Source organism: Nicotiana tomentosiformis, chromosome 3 (assembly GCF_000390325.3).
Source record: "Nicotiana tomentosiformis chromosome 3, ASM39032v3, whole genome shotgun sequence".
In the NCBI taxonomy this organism is placed as follows: domain Eukaryota; kingdom Viridiplantae; phylum Streptophyta; class Magnoliopsida; order Solanales; family Solanaceae; genus Nicotiana; species Nicotiana tomentosiformis.
The window spans coordinates 34,284,657-34,300,195 of NC_090814.1; the positions used below are offsets into that span (position 1 = coordinate 34,284,657).

Genomic DNA, 15,539 nt, shown 5'->3' on the forward strand with positions numbered 1-15,539 from the left:
CGGTTGGGTGCGAATATCACGACCCTCTATTAGGCGTGTGCAAACGTTTGTAGTGCTTTCCGGGGTCATGGGGCTCGTACCGGGTTCGGGGGGTGTTGTCTTGTCGGGCCCGGTGACGAGCACTCCGTTCGGGCCTTAGTACGAGAAGTTTCACGCTTCGACTCCAACCCCACGTAGTCATGTCTTTGCTGCGTTTGCCCAACCGGAAAATCAGGGTGCTCATTAGCCCTGTTTTACCCGTATACAAGCACCAAGAGTCCGTTTAATTTGAGTTTATACGTATAATATTTGTAGTATGTATGTATGTGCGCGCACGCATGGCGATTTATATTGGATAAAATGGTTTTGCAAGGAGTTCCGACCGGATTCTTGGCTTTGGTTTTTGTCCTTTTTTCCCCTCTTCTGTTCCTAAAGTTGTGGTCATGAATATGGAAGGAGGGAATGTCAATTTGTGCCAGCTTTGTTTTTCTTGCTCTGCCTCAATTTGTTCATGTCAATTTTGCAAAGTTTAGAAATCTTTTACTCCCCACTAATAGCTAGCTCGACCACTGAAATTTAAAGAGAAAGACCAAGTGTTCAAGAAATTAAAATATAAAACAAATATATATACCAACTTACGATAACATGATAAAGTTTGAATAACAATTTTAAGCGACCTCAAGTGACTTGATACTTTCCATAAATACATGAGTGGATTAATCATTAAGAAAATATCAGAAATACTCGTAGTATATCAACATCCTCTCCCAGTTCCTAGCTTTGGCAAAATTTTCCATAAGGATAAGGGCAAGATATCTCTTGGAATTTACTACTCTCAACAAAGAACCACTTGGCAACTGCTTGAGCAATTTTCTGAACATTATAAATTGTAATAAGTAGTTAGTCTCACTAATCGTCAAAAGAATATATTGGGAAAATTTTAGAAAAACAAAAAGGGAAATGGACCTTATCAAACAATATTGGAGAGTTGGGGTTGAACCAATAGCTCGGTGTTTCAATGCCTTAGTGGGAATGGCAGCAGGTTATGAAATATCCACTTGGTGAAGTTGGTCTTCTTCTATTTATAACTGCCCTAATAAATATTACCCTGAAATCTGAAAATAGTAACTCAAGATCAACATCAAGAGAGAGAAAGAGAGAGAGAAGGAGGGGGGGGGGGGGGGTTTAGAGTTATAATTAAATTAAGAGAGGATTAATAATTCTCACCCTCTTATTATTTTATCACATGAATAAGGTTAAAAGAGAAATATATCAATTTGGTATATACATTGGAGAGTTTGCATTTGACTTGGTGAGCATACACTTATGTCTTTCTTGCAATATGTCTGGAACCAAACTGTTGTTTATCTATATATTTAAAGATCAATCAAAAGGCAAATCCATTTATAATTAATCCTAAGGGAAATAAAAGAAATAAAAACAATTTGGTTATAACAAATAAATACTAATAACACGAATATATATTTCTAACCTGCCAAGAGTCATAGGCCGAATTAATAACGAAAAGTGGTGTCCAAATATGTTGTATTACATATTCAGGGAAGAAGAACTGCCAAAATCATCATTTTGTGTATTAGTAAGAAACATCATGCATTTACGATAAATAAATTAAAAAACAATAAGCATCATTTAGTGACGTTGGTTTCTTCCAATGTATCATTTCAGAATTTAGATTGTTAATACATTATATTTGTCTTTCTGCTGAATTGAACAGGCCAATTTTATTCCACAAACAAATTGCTCCATCTTACCAAACTTGGGTCTAAGTAGGAACTGGTGCAAGATCGTGGAAGGTTCTTTGTTGATCCCTAATTAAACCCCAAAAGAGAGACGAGAAATATACTTCTCCGTTCACTTTTACTTGTCCACTATGGATTTTGCACATCCCTTAAGAAATAATAAATGAAATGCATAATTTACCTTGATACCCGTATTAATTGATTCATATTTTTAATGAATTTGAGAAAATGATTTGAAATGAGTAATTAATACTGTGGGTATAACATGAAAAAAAATTATTTTCTCTTAATATGCTAAAAGTGACAAGTAAATGTGAAAATTTATTTTTACAATACTGGACAAGTAAAAATAAATAAAGGGGGAGTACATATATATATATATGTTATGTTTAGGAATTACAAAAAACAATGCAATACAGAAAGTAAATAAATTAGATATAAATGGAATAAGAGAAATTAGAAATCAAACGATGCATCTTACGTGCAATGCAACAACTTTTTTATATAACTCTTCAATATGTGGTTCACCCAAAATAGTTTTTCTGCATAAAATCACAATGTTAAGAATCAGTAATAAGAATATTATACATAACAAAAGACGAAGTTCATTTGTTTCATGAATAAAACTAACATATTTAAAAAGAAACCATCATTGGAAATGCATTTTAGTCTAGCACCAGCGGAGAAAAAGCTTCTAAACTTGTCGCAATGTAATATTGAAGCTAATCCTCCTGCTAAAGTTCCACTCATTTGCGCTAAAAGAGCTCTATTTCCAAACAAATCTATTTCACCCACTAAGCTAGAGACAAGTAAGATTATTGAACAAAGAGGAAATACGTACATTTTCAGCTTTCCACATTCCTTTGTATAATAAATCCTCCATGATGGCAAGGAAAACTCTTGCCCCTCTGAAGTGGAGTCCTATAGGCTGTAACCTACTTAGTTAATAAAAAAAATTGTCATTTTCAACAAAGAAAATTTAGTAAAATACATATTTTCTAGCTCTAATATGAAAAAATATTCTATCTTACTGGGTCAACTTCTTCAATATTACCGGTAAAAGATGACTCATCCCAATAGTTAAACTTTACTCTATTCCATTTTAAAAAGTCTGAAAATTTTGGCAATTGCATTTTTATTAGTTAGGAGTTCAACAAAATATATATTTCAACTTTAAAAAAAATAAAAGAAAAAAAATGCATGTAACCTAATAACTACCTGGATTTTCGTTAGGCTTGTTGCTTTATATTCCCTTAAAAGAATATTGATCATCCATGGGTATTGATGATCCCAACACGGAAGCAGCATGTGAGATGCACTCTGAGGTCGTAGGACACCATCCCCGCCCAAATATTGATAACCTGATAGAAATGATAGTTGACCGACTATATCAGGTAAAAATACAAGAATAGCGTGCAAGCTTTACACGATATGCATGGGCGGATCTACATATTAAATTTGGGTGCTTCAGCACCCATTAATCTTATCACATAACCTGTATTAATTTTATAGAAAATTTGAGACGTTTGATATATTAAGCCAGGAAGCACCCAAATAACAAAAAGGCTGACGGGGGCTTTGGTCAAGCAAGGATAGTGATTGCTTTAGTAGTGTGAGGGGTTGGGAGTTTAAACCCACTCATAACAGGTTTAATTTTACTTTCTTCCTTTATCCCATTTAGGTTTCTTTTTTAAATTTTTATCCAGTAGCTACATTTTTTTATTCAATACTACTACTTTATTTATTTCCATCCCAGACTATTTTTTCCCTAAATTTTATTTTACCTTCCCCTTTTTTAATAAAGTTTTTTCTTTTGTATTTTATTTAGTAATTCTCTATAACAAAGAAAGAAAGAAACTCCAAAGTTCGACCCTTCTAAAAATAAATAGTTCCTCTAGAGTGGCAAAATTCATTAAAAATATTCCCGCAAGTTGCATTTTTTGTTGCACGCGTTTATAATATTAATACGAGTCTTTTTATTAACTTTTTTTTTACCGTCATGTTCAAATAGTTATGCACTTATACTATGTGATTGATAGTAACTGTACGTTAAGAAAAGTTAAGCATCCACGAACCTAAAATCTTGGATCCGCTACTGACGATATGTATATATAATTTAAATCTCCCCCCCCCCCCCCAAAAAAAAATAACTCCAACCTCAATGCGAACAAGTTAATTGTTAACTCCATAGCCAGTTCCCCTATCAAGCAGGTATGCAGGAGCACTTCCATCCAAACAGACTGACATTGTTACAGTACAAAAGAGTAAAATAATATTAGTATTAGTTTTATTTTTCTTTACAAAAATCAAATTTGATTACTGAATTGAATTCTTACCGGCTCCCTTTTCAACAGCATTGTGAAGTATAGTCGTGTTGACTAATAAAAATTTTGCACTGATCACTTGAGAAAGAGTCAAAAGAAGTACTACCAAAAGCAACATCTTTCTGTGATGTGATTTCTTTTCAGCTCGTTTAATTAATAAGCTATATATGTAATGGGGGTTTCTGAAATCTTCTCAATTTATTAAAGAAGTTTCAACACCTTTGGCTATATATAAAGATATTTCAGAATGAGTTCGGTAAATGTTACAAGCCACGTGGGTTTCTAGAAAAATAATACAGTGGTATATTAACAACGAATAGATATAGTAAAAGTTAATTTATTGAAGACAGGATGTTGCGAGTACTAACTAGTCAACTCTTTTTTTTCGAAAACCTTATTAACCATTATTTTCAGAGTTTACCTTGTACACACGTTCACTGTAAAAGAATTTTTTGGTATAACCTTATGGTATTCGGATCTCACTTCTGACTAATTCAAATTCATACGGAAAGTGCAAGAGAGTGGATGAATTGTAATTTTTCTTTTCTTTTATGAGGTAGTCGACTAATTTGCGTTCTAGTCAACTGGACTTTTTGATATGAGATGTAAACTAAATACAGGAAAATAAATTATAGAAAGTAAATGACGCAGGATGTTTTATACTGATTCAGATTCAGAAACCCTTGAGTTGCAAGGGTGTTCTCTTTCAAGTAGAAAGTTACTTAGTACAGATGGGTTGGTATTGTTATACACCAACAACTTCGTCACTTTGTTCTTTCCTCTCTTCTTGATACAATGCTTCACCAGTGATTTTTCTCTCTTTCTTCTCTCCCTAGTTACACAGTAAATCTATAGCAGACTACAATGTTTGTTTGAATTAGAACAAAGAGATTGATACTGGTTCGATCAAAGTATATCCTTCATTTGCGTCTTCTGTAGTATATATATATGAGAGTTGGTCTCCATTCTTCACAGCGTGATAGTTCCATGGCTGAAAGGCAACCCAAGCGAGTTGATTCTCAGAATCAATCAAGATGATTTTCTTCCAAGAATAGAACGGAACTTCTTTTCGTTGCTTCCTTGATTTCCTTTTCTATGCAAGCCGTTGAGATTGAATATTCTTTATGATGCGTGATTGAATATTCTCTATAGATCTTCTATACTGATTGATTGTTCTTCTATACCGATTGATTGATGCCTTCCGTAAATAGCTGAATCGAATATCTGTTTTTCATGAAACTCGCAATCACAACATATTTACTCCTTGATTCTTGCTTCTGGATCTTGACTCGCACGTTTGACTCCTTGAATCGTGCTTTCAGATTTTCTGTTAGAATTTTTCCAATTCTTGTGACTTCCTTCTTTGGGATTGACTTCCAGCAATTAGAATTAAGTTATTGTCTATCATTAAAATATATATCTAATAATCTCCCCCTTTTTGATGATGACTGTAACACTCCGTAAATTCGGACTAGGTATGGACGTGCTAAATGAGTATTAATGTGACATCTTAGACATATAAAGTCCTATCGGGATGAGTATGGGTAAAAATAGCTGTTTTGGAATCAAGACGGAAAGTGAGGTGCATAAGATTCGATAAAATCGATGAAGTTTATGGAAGGTCTGTCTTCTAGAAGGATTTCGTGGAATTACGTTGGGAATTTGGGAAAACGTAAAATAGGAAAGTTGTAGCCCTTTGAAATAGATTTTCAACAATATTTTGTGGATCGCGAACGGATTTTTGATCAAAATGTTATGCGCGTTTTACTAGATAATGCGCAGTATGTGCGCCTAGATGGTCCCGTGCGCGGCCGCGTACTTGTGGCAGTGCTGCTGCCCTACTGCACATTCAGGTGCGCGGTTGGGCGTTCAGCTGCATGGGGGCACACCCGGGAAGCCGTTTTAAAAGCCCTACTTCGTCCCCCACACCCCAAAACACAAAAACTTGCTCTAAAAAGGGAAGCTCTCAAGAACCAACTTCCTCCATGGTCTCTTTATCATCCAAGGTAAGTTTTAATAATGATTCTAAGTTAATTTTAATTACCCAACACCTTATTAACATGGATAACCCTTCAAATCATTAGATATTTGATCGGGACATCATTGTTGAGAGAAGAAACCTTATAACTCGGATTCAAGAGGATTGAACGTTAAGAAGGTAATATCTTCACCCTCTAATTGATTATAGCATTGGATTAATGATTATAGACTACAAGTTCATGAGATATGGGTTGATGATTTTGATAGAAAAGCATGGACGATTATAGGTTTGGATTGTTGATGTTGATTATTGATTAAGGGTGTTATTTATCTTATAGGTGATGAAGAATGGTATTGATTATAGCAATTGAAGATTTTAGAATTTTCTAGGAGCAAGAGAATAGGTTGTTGGGTGTAGAAACACCATTAATAAGGACTATGAAGCTTTATATCCATCAAGTGTTTGATAAAATATCTAAGTGACCAAAACATGAGTATTATTGCTAATATGGAATCCCTTTGACTTGTATTGATATAGATTAAAGTTGAAAAGGTTAGCGAATATTGTATTAAGCTCAAGAGCAGGAAGTTAAGGTATGTGAGGCTAACTCTCTATGTTTGGGAATGTTAATGATTCTCCCTACACTACGTTTATTTTACAACGTTACTAATTGCCTCTGAAATATAGCTAAGCTTAGTGCCTTGAATAGTTATAGAACTTCTATTCTCTAGCTTCGTAATTCATTCATGACTTTCATTATGAATGTTGTGAGCTCAGTGCGTAATCAATATAGACTTGTGTTTGATGCACATGAGTCTCAGTCTAGATTACTCAGCATGTCATACACAGTTGAAGTTTCAGTTTTCATAACCAGTTCATGAATACATGTCTCGGTCCAGTTCTATTTAGCATTCAAGTATCATGTAACTTAGTATGGTTCAATATTTCAGTATCATGTATTACAGTACGATTCTCAGTTCCTATTTTTAAATCCCTGAATGTTGAATATCTGGTTTTGGGCCCGAGGCTGCAGTTTATGCTTTATGCATGTTTGGGCCTGAGGCTGCAGTTTATGCTTTATGCATGTTTGGGCCTGAGGCCACAGTTTATGCTTTATGCATCTTTGGGCCTGAGGCCGCAGTTATGTATATGTATATTTGGACCCGAGGCTGCAGTTTGTGTACATATATATTGGTCCTGAGGCCGCAGTTTATTTATTCAGATAAACAGGTTGTTTATCATTCAGAAGTGGGATTATTCTTATCCTTACTTTCTTTGTTCAGTTCAGTTATCAGTAATCATTTCAGTTATCAGTTATCAGTTATCATTTCAGTTATCAGTTATCAGTTATCAGTTATCAATTATCAATTATCATTTCAGTTTAAGTTTCAACAGTTATCATTTCAGTTATCAATTATCAATTCTCAGTTATCAGCTTAGTATCAGTTTTGACATTTTTATTTCTTTCTTTCAATTGCTTTACATACTAGTGCAATTCAAATGTACTAACGTTCCTTTTTGCCCGGGGACTGCATCTCACGATGTATGTAATGATTTATAGGTTGACGATTAAGAGTACTAGGATTCTCGTACCAGCTATTTGGTAAGCCCCAGTTCTTTTAGGGCATTATCATTACCTTACAGTCTTCAGTATTTTTAGACAGTCAGTGTTTTCAATACTTCATTAGAGGCTTCATAGACTAGAGTAACAATTAGACAAAGTAGCATGCTTTTCATGTTAAGCTATGTTGGCTACAAATATGTTTCATAATTGTATTAGTATTTTCGCACTTTGATTTATATCATTTAAACTTTCAGTATATCAAAATGTGTAAGTTTATCTTTCGCATTCAGTATGTTATGATATCACATGTTGATTCAGCCAGCCAGTTGGTTCGCTCGGTCACATGTAGTCAGGCACCGGGTGTCGTGTTACGTCCAGGCCCAGGTTCGGGACGTGACAATGACAAAAAACTTAATTCATTTTACTTTCCTGTTTATAGACTCCTTTTCCGTGGCTTTAGTAGGCTCCCCCTAAGCTTGTTGTCGGGTACTTTGAGTCGACTCCCCCTTATTCAGATGCCCAATAGTTGAACAATAGTTGACTTTTGTTCAGTTAGTCGACTGAACCACGCCCTGCAAGTTAGTGATACTCTATTCTCCACCTTTGGCATCAATCAAAAAGAGGGTTAAGCAAGTATAACTACTAGTAGATAAAACATGCAAGCAAAAAAAATTATCCAGAGAGACCTAAAGAAATTATCTAAACAACCAACACAGATCATCAACAGAGGAAATAGGTAAGGGTGTTGCAGATAGCTTATTTGAGGTGATCAAAGCTTGCGTTCATTGTGACTGAGATTCCATCAACACGATCATGAACTTCTTTAAAGCTTTCACTGCATTTTCTGCGATTTTCAGCACCATGACTCTTAGCTTGGACACGTCAGATCTTGTTTCCTTTGCAACTACATAGATGTCTCCAACTGAGGTCTGGGTGGCCAGGAATTACTCTTTAACGGTAGTCAGCTTGTCATCAAGTGCATCTATCTTTTCAAGTAACTCCGGATTGTTGACAGCAGTCTGAGAAGTATCAACCTTTACCTTGGAACTGGAGGGAATCACTTTGGCTTCAATTTCCTGCTTCTTTATCCAAGTATCATCCACAACAACATATCGCATGCTAATAAACGCCCTATTGTTATAACACTTGGAAACAAATATATAGGGATAGTTTGAGAGGGGTATATTAAAGACCTCGAGGAGGTGAGTGATGACCATCATGTAGGGTAGACTCGAAGGATCTTCAGCACATTCAATCATAAAATTTATTACCCAGGAGGAGTGTTTCACTTTGTGCTTGGTGAGAAGATAGTAGACCAAAAAGGTGTCCCTTTGAGATAGTGTGGTGTAGAAACCTGTTCTGGGAAAAATTGTGGTGGCAACAATATGGGCAAGAATACGGGGTTCAAAATTAATGTCACTAGGTCCTAATTGATCTGGCAGAGGATCAGACAGGGAATCAACAAGACATTATTTGGCTTGTTCAAAAGACACTTCAAAATCATCAGGCCACGAGTTTTTAAATAGAGCAGAGTAGCCAGAACAGATATTTGCGTAGAATATACGAACCAGATCTTCATAGATTTTTGGAGGGGTTAGGGCAAAGAAATTTTCCCATGAAAAGTGAAGAAATTTTTTACCTTGCATTTTAAGGCTTCCATCTCTTCTAGGTTGATGATTCTTCCATGAGCAATTGAGTTTCCTTTGAAGGAGACAAATTTATCTTTGTTGGGAGAATCCCAATAGTTTAATTCTAACTCTAGCGCACTGTCCAGGTCTATCTTCACCTTCTTTAGAGTGAACGCTTCTACTTCTTCTTCCATGGGTCGCTTTCCTAGTGCCTTTTCCGATCGAGCATCATCAAAAAGGTTTTCTTGAGAATAAGAGAAACCCTCAGAGTGGTCAGAGCCTATAGTGACTGGTTCTGATGATTGAGAATGGGGTTTCCCTTTGGACCAGGTGCTTTTGCGAGTGGAGGCAAAGGGATTTTTCAAAGCTTTAGCATTAGAGAGTTTGAGTGAAGGTTGTACAGAGAAGACTCAAAGAAGAGGCAGACTTATAGAGATGGAGGGAGGAGTTAAGAGACAAGAATAAATCGACGTGACTGATGGGGCAGAGAGAGCCAATAGACACCACTGATTGATTCAGTTTCCATCTCAGTAAACCAAAAAAGGCAGAAAAAGTGCTAAAAACGGAGGCGCTTAATTAATGTTACATGCGGTAATAATGAAGTACACGACTCAAAAGATTTTTTACCAAAATTATTAAAACATGTTATCTTTGAAAGGTACCAAAATTTCAATGCCTTATTTTGAAAAAGTAATAATGCCAAGTAAATCCCTAAGGAATTGAAACCTGTCTTCTAGAAGAGACTTAGTAAAAATATCCGCTAATTGATTTTCAGTGCTAACAAACGATAATTCAATGTCACCTTTAAAAACATGGTCTCTAATGAAATGATGCTTGATATCTATATGCTTTGTTCTAGAATGATGTACATGATTTTTTGAAAGACAGATGGCACTAGAACTATCGCAGAAAATTTTAACAGGCTTAAACGAAAGATCATAGTTACTTAGTTGATGAGTCATCTAAAGTAGTTGAGCACAACATTGTCCAACGACAATGTATTCATCTTTAGTTGTAGATAATACAACTGGTCCTTGTTTCTTATTGTTCTAGGAAATAAGCGATTTTCCAAGTAGTTGACAAGTTCCACTTGTGCTTTTTCTGTCATCTTTATCTCATGCAAGGTCTAAGTCCGAAAAACCTTCAAGCTTAAAATTATTAAGATGTGGATACCATAATCCGTATGATGTAGTTACAATAAGATATCTAATAATTCATTTCACATCTGTTAAATGTGACTCCTTGGGAGCTGCTTGGAACCTGGCACATCTGTACACACTAAACATTATGTCAGGACGACTAGTAGTTAAATAAAGTAGAGATCCAATCATTACACGATAATTTGATTCATCCATTCATTTTCCTTCCTCATCTTTGTCAATAGATGTAGCTCGACACATGGGAGTCCCAAGTGCCTTGGCATTGCTCATTCCGAATTTTTGTATCAGTTCCTTCGTGTACTTTGTCTGACATATAAAGATTCCTTCATCTGATTGATGAATTTGAAGTCCAAGGAAGAAAGTCAATTCTCCCATCATGCTCATTTAAAACTCACTTTGCATGGAATATGAGAATTCCTTTCATAGAATAGGGTTAGCATTTTCAAATATAATATCATCAGCATAGATTTGAAAAATGAGTTTTCCTGAAGATGACCTTTTGATGAAGAGGGTAGTATCAATCTTACCTCTTGAGAATTCATGACTGACCAAAAATGAGCTTAGTCTTTCATACCAAGCTCTAGATGCTTGTTTTAGCCCATAGAGAGCCTTAGTCAACTTAAACACATGATAAGGAAACTGTGAGCTTTCAAAATTAGGAGGTTGTTAACATAAACCTCCTCATCAATGAAGCAATTTAAAAACGTACTTTTAACATCGATTTGAAATAATTTAAAACCTTTAAAAGAAGCATATGCTAGAAAAATACGAATTGATTCTAACACTTCTACCGGAGCAAAGGTTTTATTATAGTTGACTCCTTCCTGTTGAGAGTAGCGCTGGGTGACTAGCCTTGCTTTGTTCCGAATAACTTTACCTTCTTCATTTAATTTGTTTTTGAATACCCACTTGGTTCCTATGATTGCTGCATTTGCTGGTTTGGGCACCAATGTCCAAACTTAATTTTTGTCAAACTAATCAAGTTTGCATAGCATGTATCCAACTTGAGTCTTTCAGAGCTTCATCAACTTTATTTGACTCTATTTGGGATATGAGTGCAATATTAGCGTTTTTCTTTAGAGCTCCTCTTATTTTCATTCCATTAGTTGGATTTCTAATGATAAACTTCTGAGGATATTCTAGTTCGCTTCTCCTTTCGTTTGGTACTACTTCAGTACGTTGAGCAGTCGACTCATTCTAAGGTTGATCATGCTCACTGATGTCTTCATTAGTCGACTGCGGAATTTCAGTTGTACTGTCAGCAGATTCTTTTAAAATCATTTGTTCACTTATCTTTGGCTGATTTTGACTGATCTATTCATCACTTGCAAAATCTCCTTTTTTGGCCACAGAGTTATTATCATCAAAAATAATATGAACTGATTCTTCTATGCATAAAGTACGCTTATTATAGATTCTAAAAGATCTACTATTATTCGAGTGACCGAAAAATATACCTTCATCACTTCTTGGGTCATACATACTAAGATTATCCTTACCTAATTGTGGACAAAATATTTGCTTCCAAAGGGATGAAAGTATCCAATACTAGATTTCTTATCTTTTCATAGTTCATATGGAGTCTTCTTTAAAATTGGTCAGATTAAGCACCTATTGAGAATGTCACATGTTGTAATAACTGCTTCTTCCCAGAAGTGATCTGGTAGGGATTGTTCTAGTATCATGATTCTTTCCATATCCTACAGAGTTCTATTTTTATGTTCAATCAATCCATTTTGTTGTGGTGACCTTAGTGCTGAGAAATTATGAGTGTATCCTCGATCATTTCAGAATTCCTCAAATGCTCTGCTTTCAAATTCTCCTCCACGATCACTCTGAATAGTTGAAATAAGGTACCCCTTTTCTCTTTCTATCTTTTTGCAGAAAATCTCAAAGTTCTTTAGAATTTCATCTTTGTGAACCAGCAATATTACCCATGTAAAACGTGAGTAGTCGTCCACAATAACAAAAGGCATACATTTTTCCTCCTATACTAGCTGTTCTAGTTGGTTCAAAGAAGTCCATATGCAGTAGTTGAAGTGGCTTGTTAGTGAAACAATATCCTTGGGTTTGAAAGAATTTCTAGTTTGCTTACCAAGCTGACATGCAACACATACATGATTTCTAGAGTAGTTTAGCTTTGGAAGACCAATGACCAAATCATATTTGGAGAGTTTTTCAATTAAATGTATGCTGGCATGACCAAGATTTTTGTGACAAAGCCAGGGATCGTCAGTAATGGATGCAAGACAGATATGACTTTCCAAATTATCAATGCAATCTAAAATGAAGACATTTCCATACCTCTTTCCTGGAAGAATGATTTTACCTGATTCATCTTCAATAGCACAACCAGCTTTCTTCAATTTCACGTCATATCCAGAATCACATAGTTGGCTTATGCTTAGCAGATTCTAATTTAGTCAGTCAACAAGATAAACTTTAGTGATTTCACAGTTGTTATTAAACAGAACAGTTCCGATACCGATAATTTTTCCTTTTGAATCATCACCAAACTTAACGTTTCCTCCATTAATTTTGGTAACTTCCTTGAAGAGATTTTTGTCGCCCGTCATGTGACTGGAACACGCACTATCGAGATATCATTTTCCTTTTTAACTTTTCCTATGGTGTTCGTGCAAAGAAAGATTATTACCTTCTTTTAGGTACCCAAATTTGCTTGGGTATTTATTGGTTAGTTCTACCAGGATCGGTGCTATTTTTTGATTTCCAAATCCATCCCGAGACATTTGATTTACGAAATCTAAAAAAGGAATATTTGTGTCCAGCCTATTATAGTAATGACACACAGGGGTTGATCCAGTTTTTGACCTTCCACTTATGTTAGTACTTGTGGACTCTGTTCTGGCATGTCTTTTTCCAGTTGACTTGTAAGTCACTTGGTTGGACTTGACAGAACTGTAACTGATAGACTTGCACATGCCATTAAGTTTTATTTGGAATTCTTGAACCTCATCTTGAAGTACATGTCTTTCGATCTCACATACTTCAAGTTTAAGTTCCCAGTCCTTCTTTTCCCTATTGAATCTCTTTAATTTATTTAGTAATTTTTGAGACTCTTTTAGGGTAAGATCAAGAATATCATGCAATTTGTTACATATATCACACTTATAAGGTTTTACCTCACTTGTTTCACCTTGTGCCGTGAAGCAATTTTCAGTGTCTTCTTTACGGTCGTCGTCTGGTGTATCTTCATCAGTCCAGCATCTAGAGTATTTGTTCATATCATTTTTCAAAACTGTCATGAAACATAGATTTGTTATTTCTTCATGTTCTGAACTATCTTCATCGCTCCAGCTTCCGAAACCTTTGTTTTTGTTGAACCCTCTGGAGACTCTCCTCTTAAGATCTGGGCATTCAGCTTGAACATGTCCATACCTTCCACATTCAAAGCATTTTTCGTCATTTTTGTCTTTTTCATTGTATTGCCTGGTTCGTTTAGATGACATCCTTCTCTTCTTTGTGTTTATGTGTCTTCTCATCAATCCATTCATGTTTCTTGACACCATGGCAATTTCTTCTTCAAGAGCTTCTGGATCATTATCACCATCATTTTCAGGATCTTCAGTTGTAGTTTTGAAAGCAACTTTTGCTTCTTTTCTTCTTGACGAGTTTTCTTGAGATGAGTTTTCTCAAATGGTACAAGATCTCCTCGTAGTTCATCATATGAAACCTTGTCTAGGTCTTGAGATTAGAGTGCAACTACCTTTGTCTGCCATGTAGTAGGCAAACTTTTCGGGATTTTTCGAACTTGATCACCACTTGAGTAGGGTTTACCAAAGGCTTTCAGATCACTAATGATTTTGCTGAATCTTGCAAACATCTCATCAATGGATTCTCCTTCTTTCATTTGGAAGAGTTTATAATCGTGAACCAATAGATTTATCCGAGTTTCTTTCACTTTGCTGGTTCCTTTATAGGTAACTTTAAGTTTGTCCCACATTTCCTTGGCGGTATCACAACTTGAAATTTTCTCGTACTCTTCTCCACTAATGGCATTATAAAGCAAGTTTCGTGTCTTAGCATTAACTTGAACAACAACCATTAGTTCGTCTGTGTATTCATCTATATCTTTAGGGTCAGCGGGTGGTTGAGCTGCTGCTGGTAGTGGATAATTTCCTTTTTTGATAACACGCCACACTTTGACATCATAGAACTTTGCATAAATTTCCATGCACACTTTCCAGTGAGAAAAATATTGTCCATTGAAATATGATGGCCTGACTTGCGAGGTTCCCTCTTGAAAGAGTGCTCCAATAGTTACTTGATTTGCCATGGTCTTTTCTCACAAGATGTTAAGCAAAAATATGAGACCTGCTCTGATACCAATTGAAAGTGTAGGGGGAGGGGGTGAATTATAATCTTTTCTTTTATGAGGTAGTCGACTAACTTGTGTTCTAGTCGACTGTACTTTTTGATATGAGATGTAAACTAAATACAGGAAAATCAACTGCAGGATGTTTTATACTGGTTCGAATTCAGAATGAATTCTACATCCAGTCCCCTTAGGTTACAATGGTGTTCTTTTACAAGTATGAAGTTGCTTAGTACATATGGGTTGGTGTTGTTATACACCAACAACTTCGTCACTTTGTTCTTTCCTCTCTTCTTGATACAATGTCTCACCAGTAATTTTTCTCTCTTTCTTCTCTCCCTAGTTACACAGTGAATCTATAGCAAACTACAATGCTTGTTTGAAGTAGAACAAAGAGATTGATATTAGTTCGATCAAAGTATATCCTTCCTTTGCGTCTTCTGTAGTGTGTGTGTGTGTCTATATATATATATATATATATATATATATAAATGAGAGCTGGTCTCCGTTCTTCGCGGCGTGATAGTTCCATGTCTGAAAGGCAACCCAAGGGAATTCCATCTTCTATAGTTCTATGCAAGCCATTGAGATTGAATATTCTCTGTGATGCGTGATTGAATATCTCTGTAGATCTTCTATACAGATTGATTGATTTTTTATACCAGTTGATTGATGCATTCTGTATATAGCTGAATCGAATATCCGTTTTCCATGAAACTCGCAATTACAACATATTTACTCCTTGACTCTTGCTTCTGGATCTTGACTCGCACGTTTGACTCCTTTGATTCTTGCTTTCAGATCTTC

At 35.6% G+C, this 15,539-nt stretch overlaps 2 protein-coding genes across 10 annotated transcripts; both read right to left on the bottom strand.

The window, feature by feature from the left end:
* Window positions 1–584: 584 nt before the first annotated feature.
* LOC104106833 (pectin acetylesterase 8-like) lies at window positions 585–4,246 on the bottom strand. Of its 9 annotated transcripts, XM_070196846.1 has the most exons (10): window positions 4,076–4,246; window positions 3,897–3,979; window positions 2,958–3,100; window positions 2,771–2,850; window positions 2,371–2,667; window positions 2,221–2,281; window positions 1,752–1,808; window positions 1,472–1,549; window positions 946–1,094; window positions 585–852 (listed from the first exon to the last, which is right to left on the bottom strand). In XM_070196846.1, exons 5-9 carry the CDS (start codon window positions 2,580–2,582, stop codon window positions 1,083–1,085), a joined length of 420 nt encoding a protein of 139 aa, XP_070052947.1. In that variant the 5' UTR covers window positions 2,583–2,667; window positions 2,771–2,850; window positions 2,958–3,100; window positions 3,897–3,979; window positions 4,076–4,246; the 3' UTR covers window positions 585–852; window positions 946–1,082. The 9 variants fall into 9 exon arrangements, 4 of the variants coding, with proteins under 4 accessions (XP_070052947.1, XP_070052948.1, XP_070052944.1 ...); XR_004509733.2 differs by lacking the exon at window positions 1,752–1,808 and having other exon boundaries at window positions 2,581–2,674; window positions 2,794–2,850; XR_011414674.1 differs by lacking the exon at window positions 1,752–1,808 and having other exon boundaries at window positions 2,581–2,667.
* Window positions 4,247–8,552: 4,306 nt separating this feature from the next.
* LOC138907600 (uncharacterized) lies at window positions 8,553–14,693 on the bottom strand. Its single transcript, XM_070198202.1, has 5 exons — window positions 14,150–14,693; window positions 13,207–14,033; window positions 12,492–12,810; window positions 9,248–9,603; window positions 8,553–8,753 (listed from the first exon to the last, which is right to left on the bottom strand). Exons 1-5 carry the CDS (start codon window positions 14,691–14,693, stop codon window positions 8,553–8,555), a joined length of 2,247 nt encoding a protein of 748 aa, XP_070054303.1.
* Window positions 14,694–15,539: the final 846 nt, after the last annotated feature.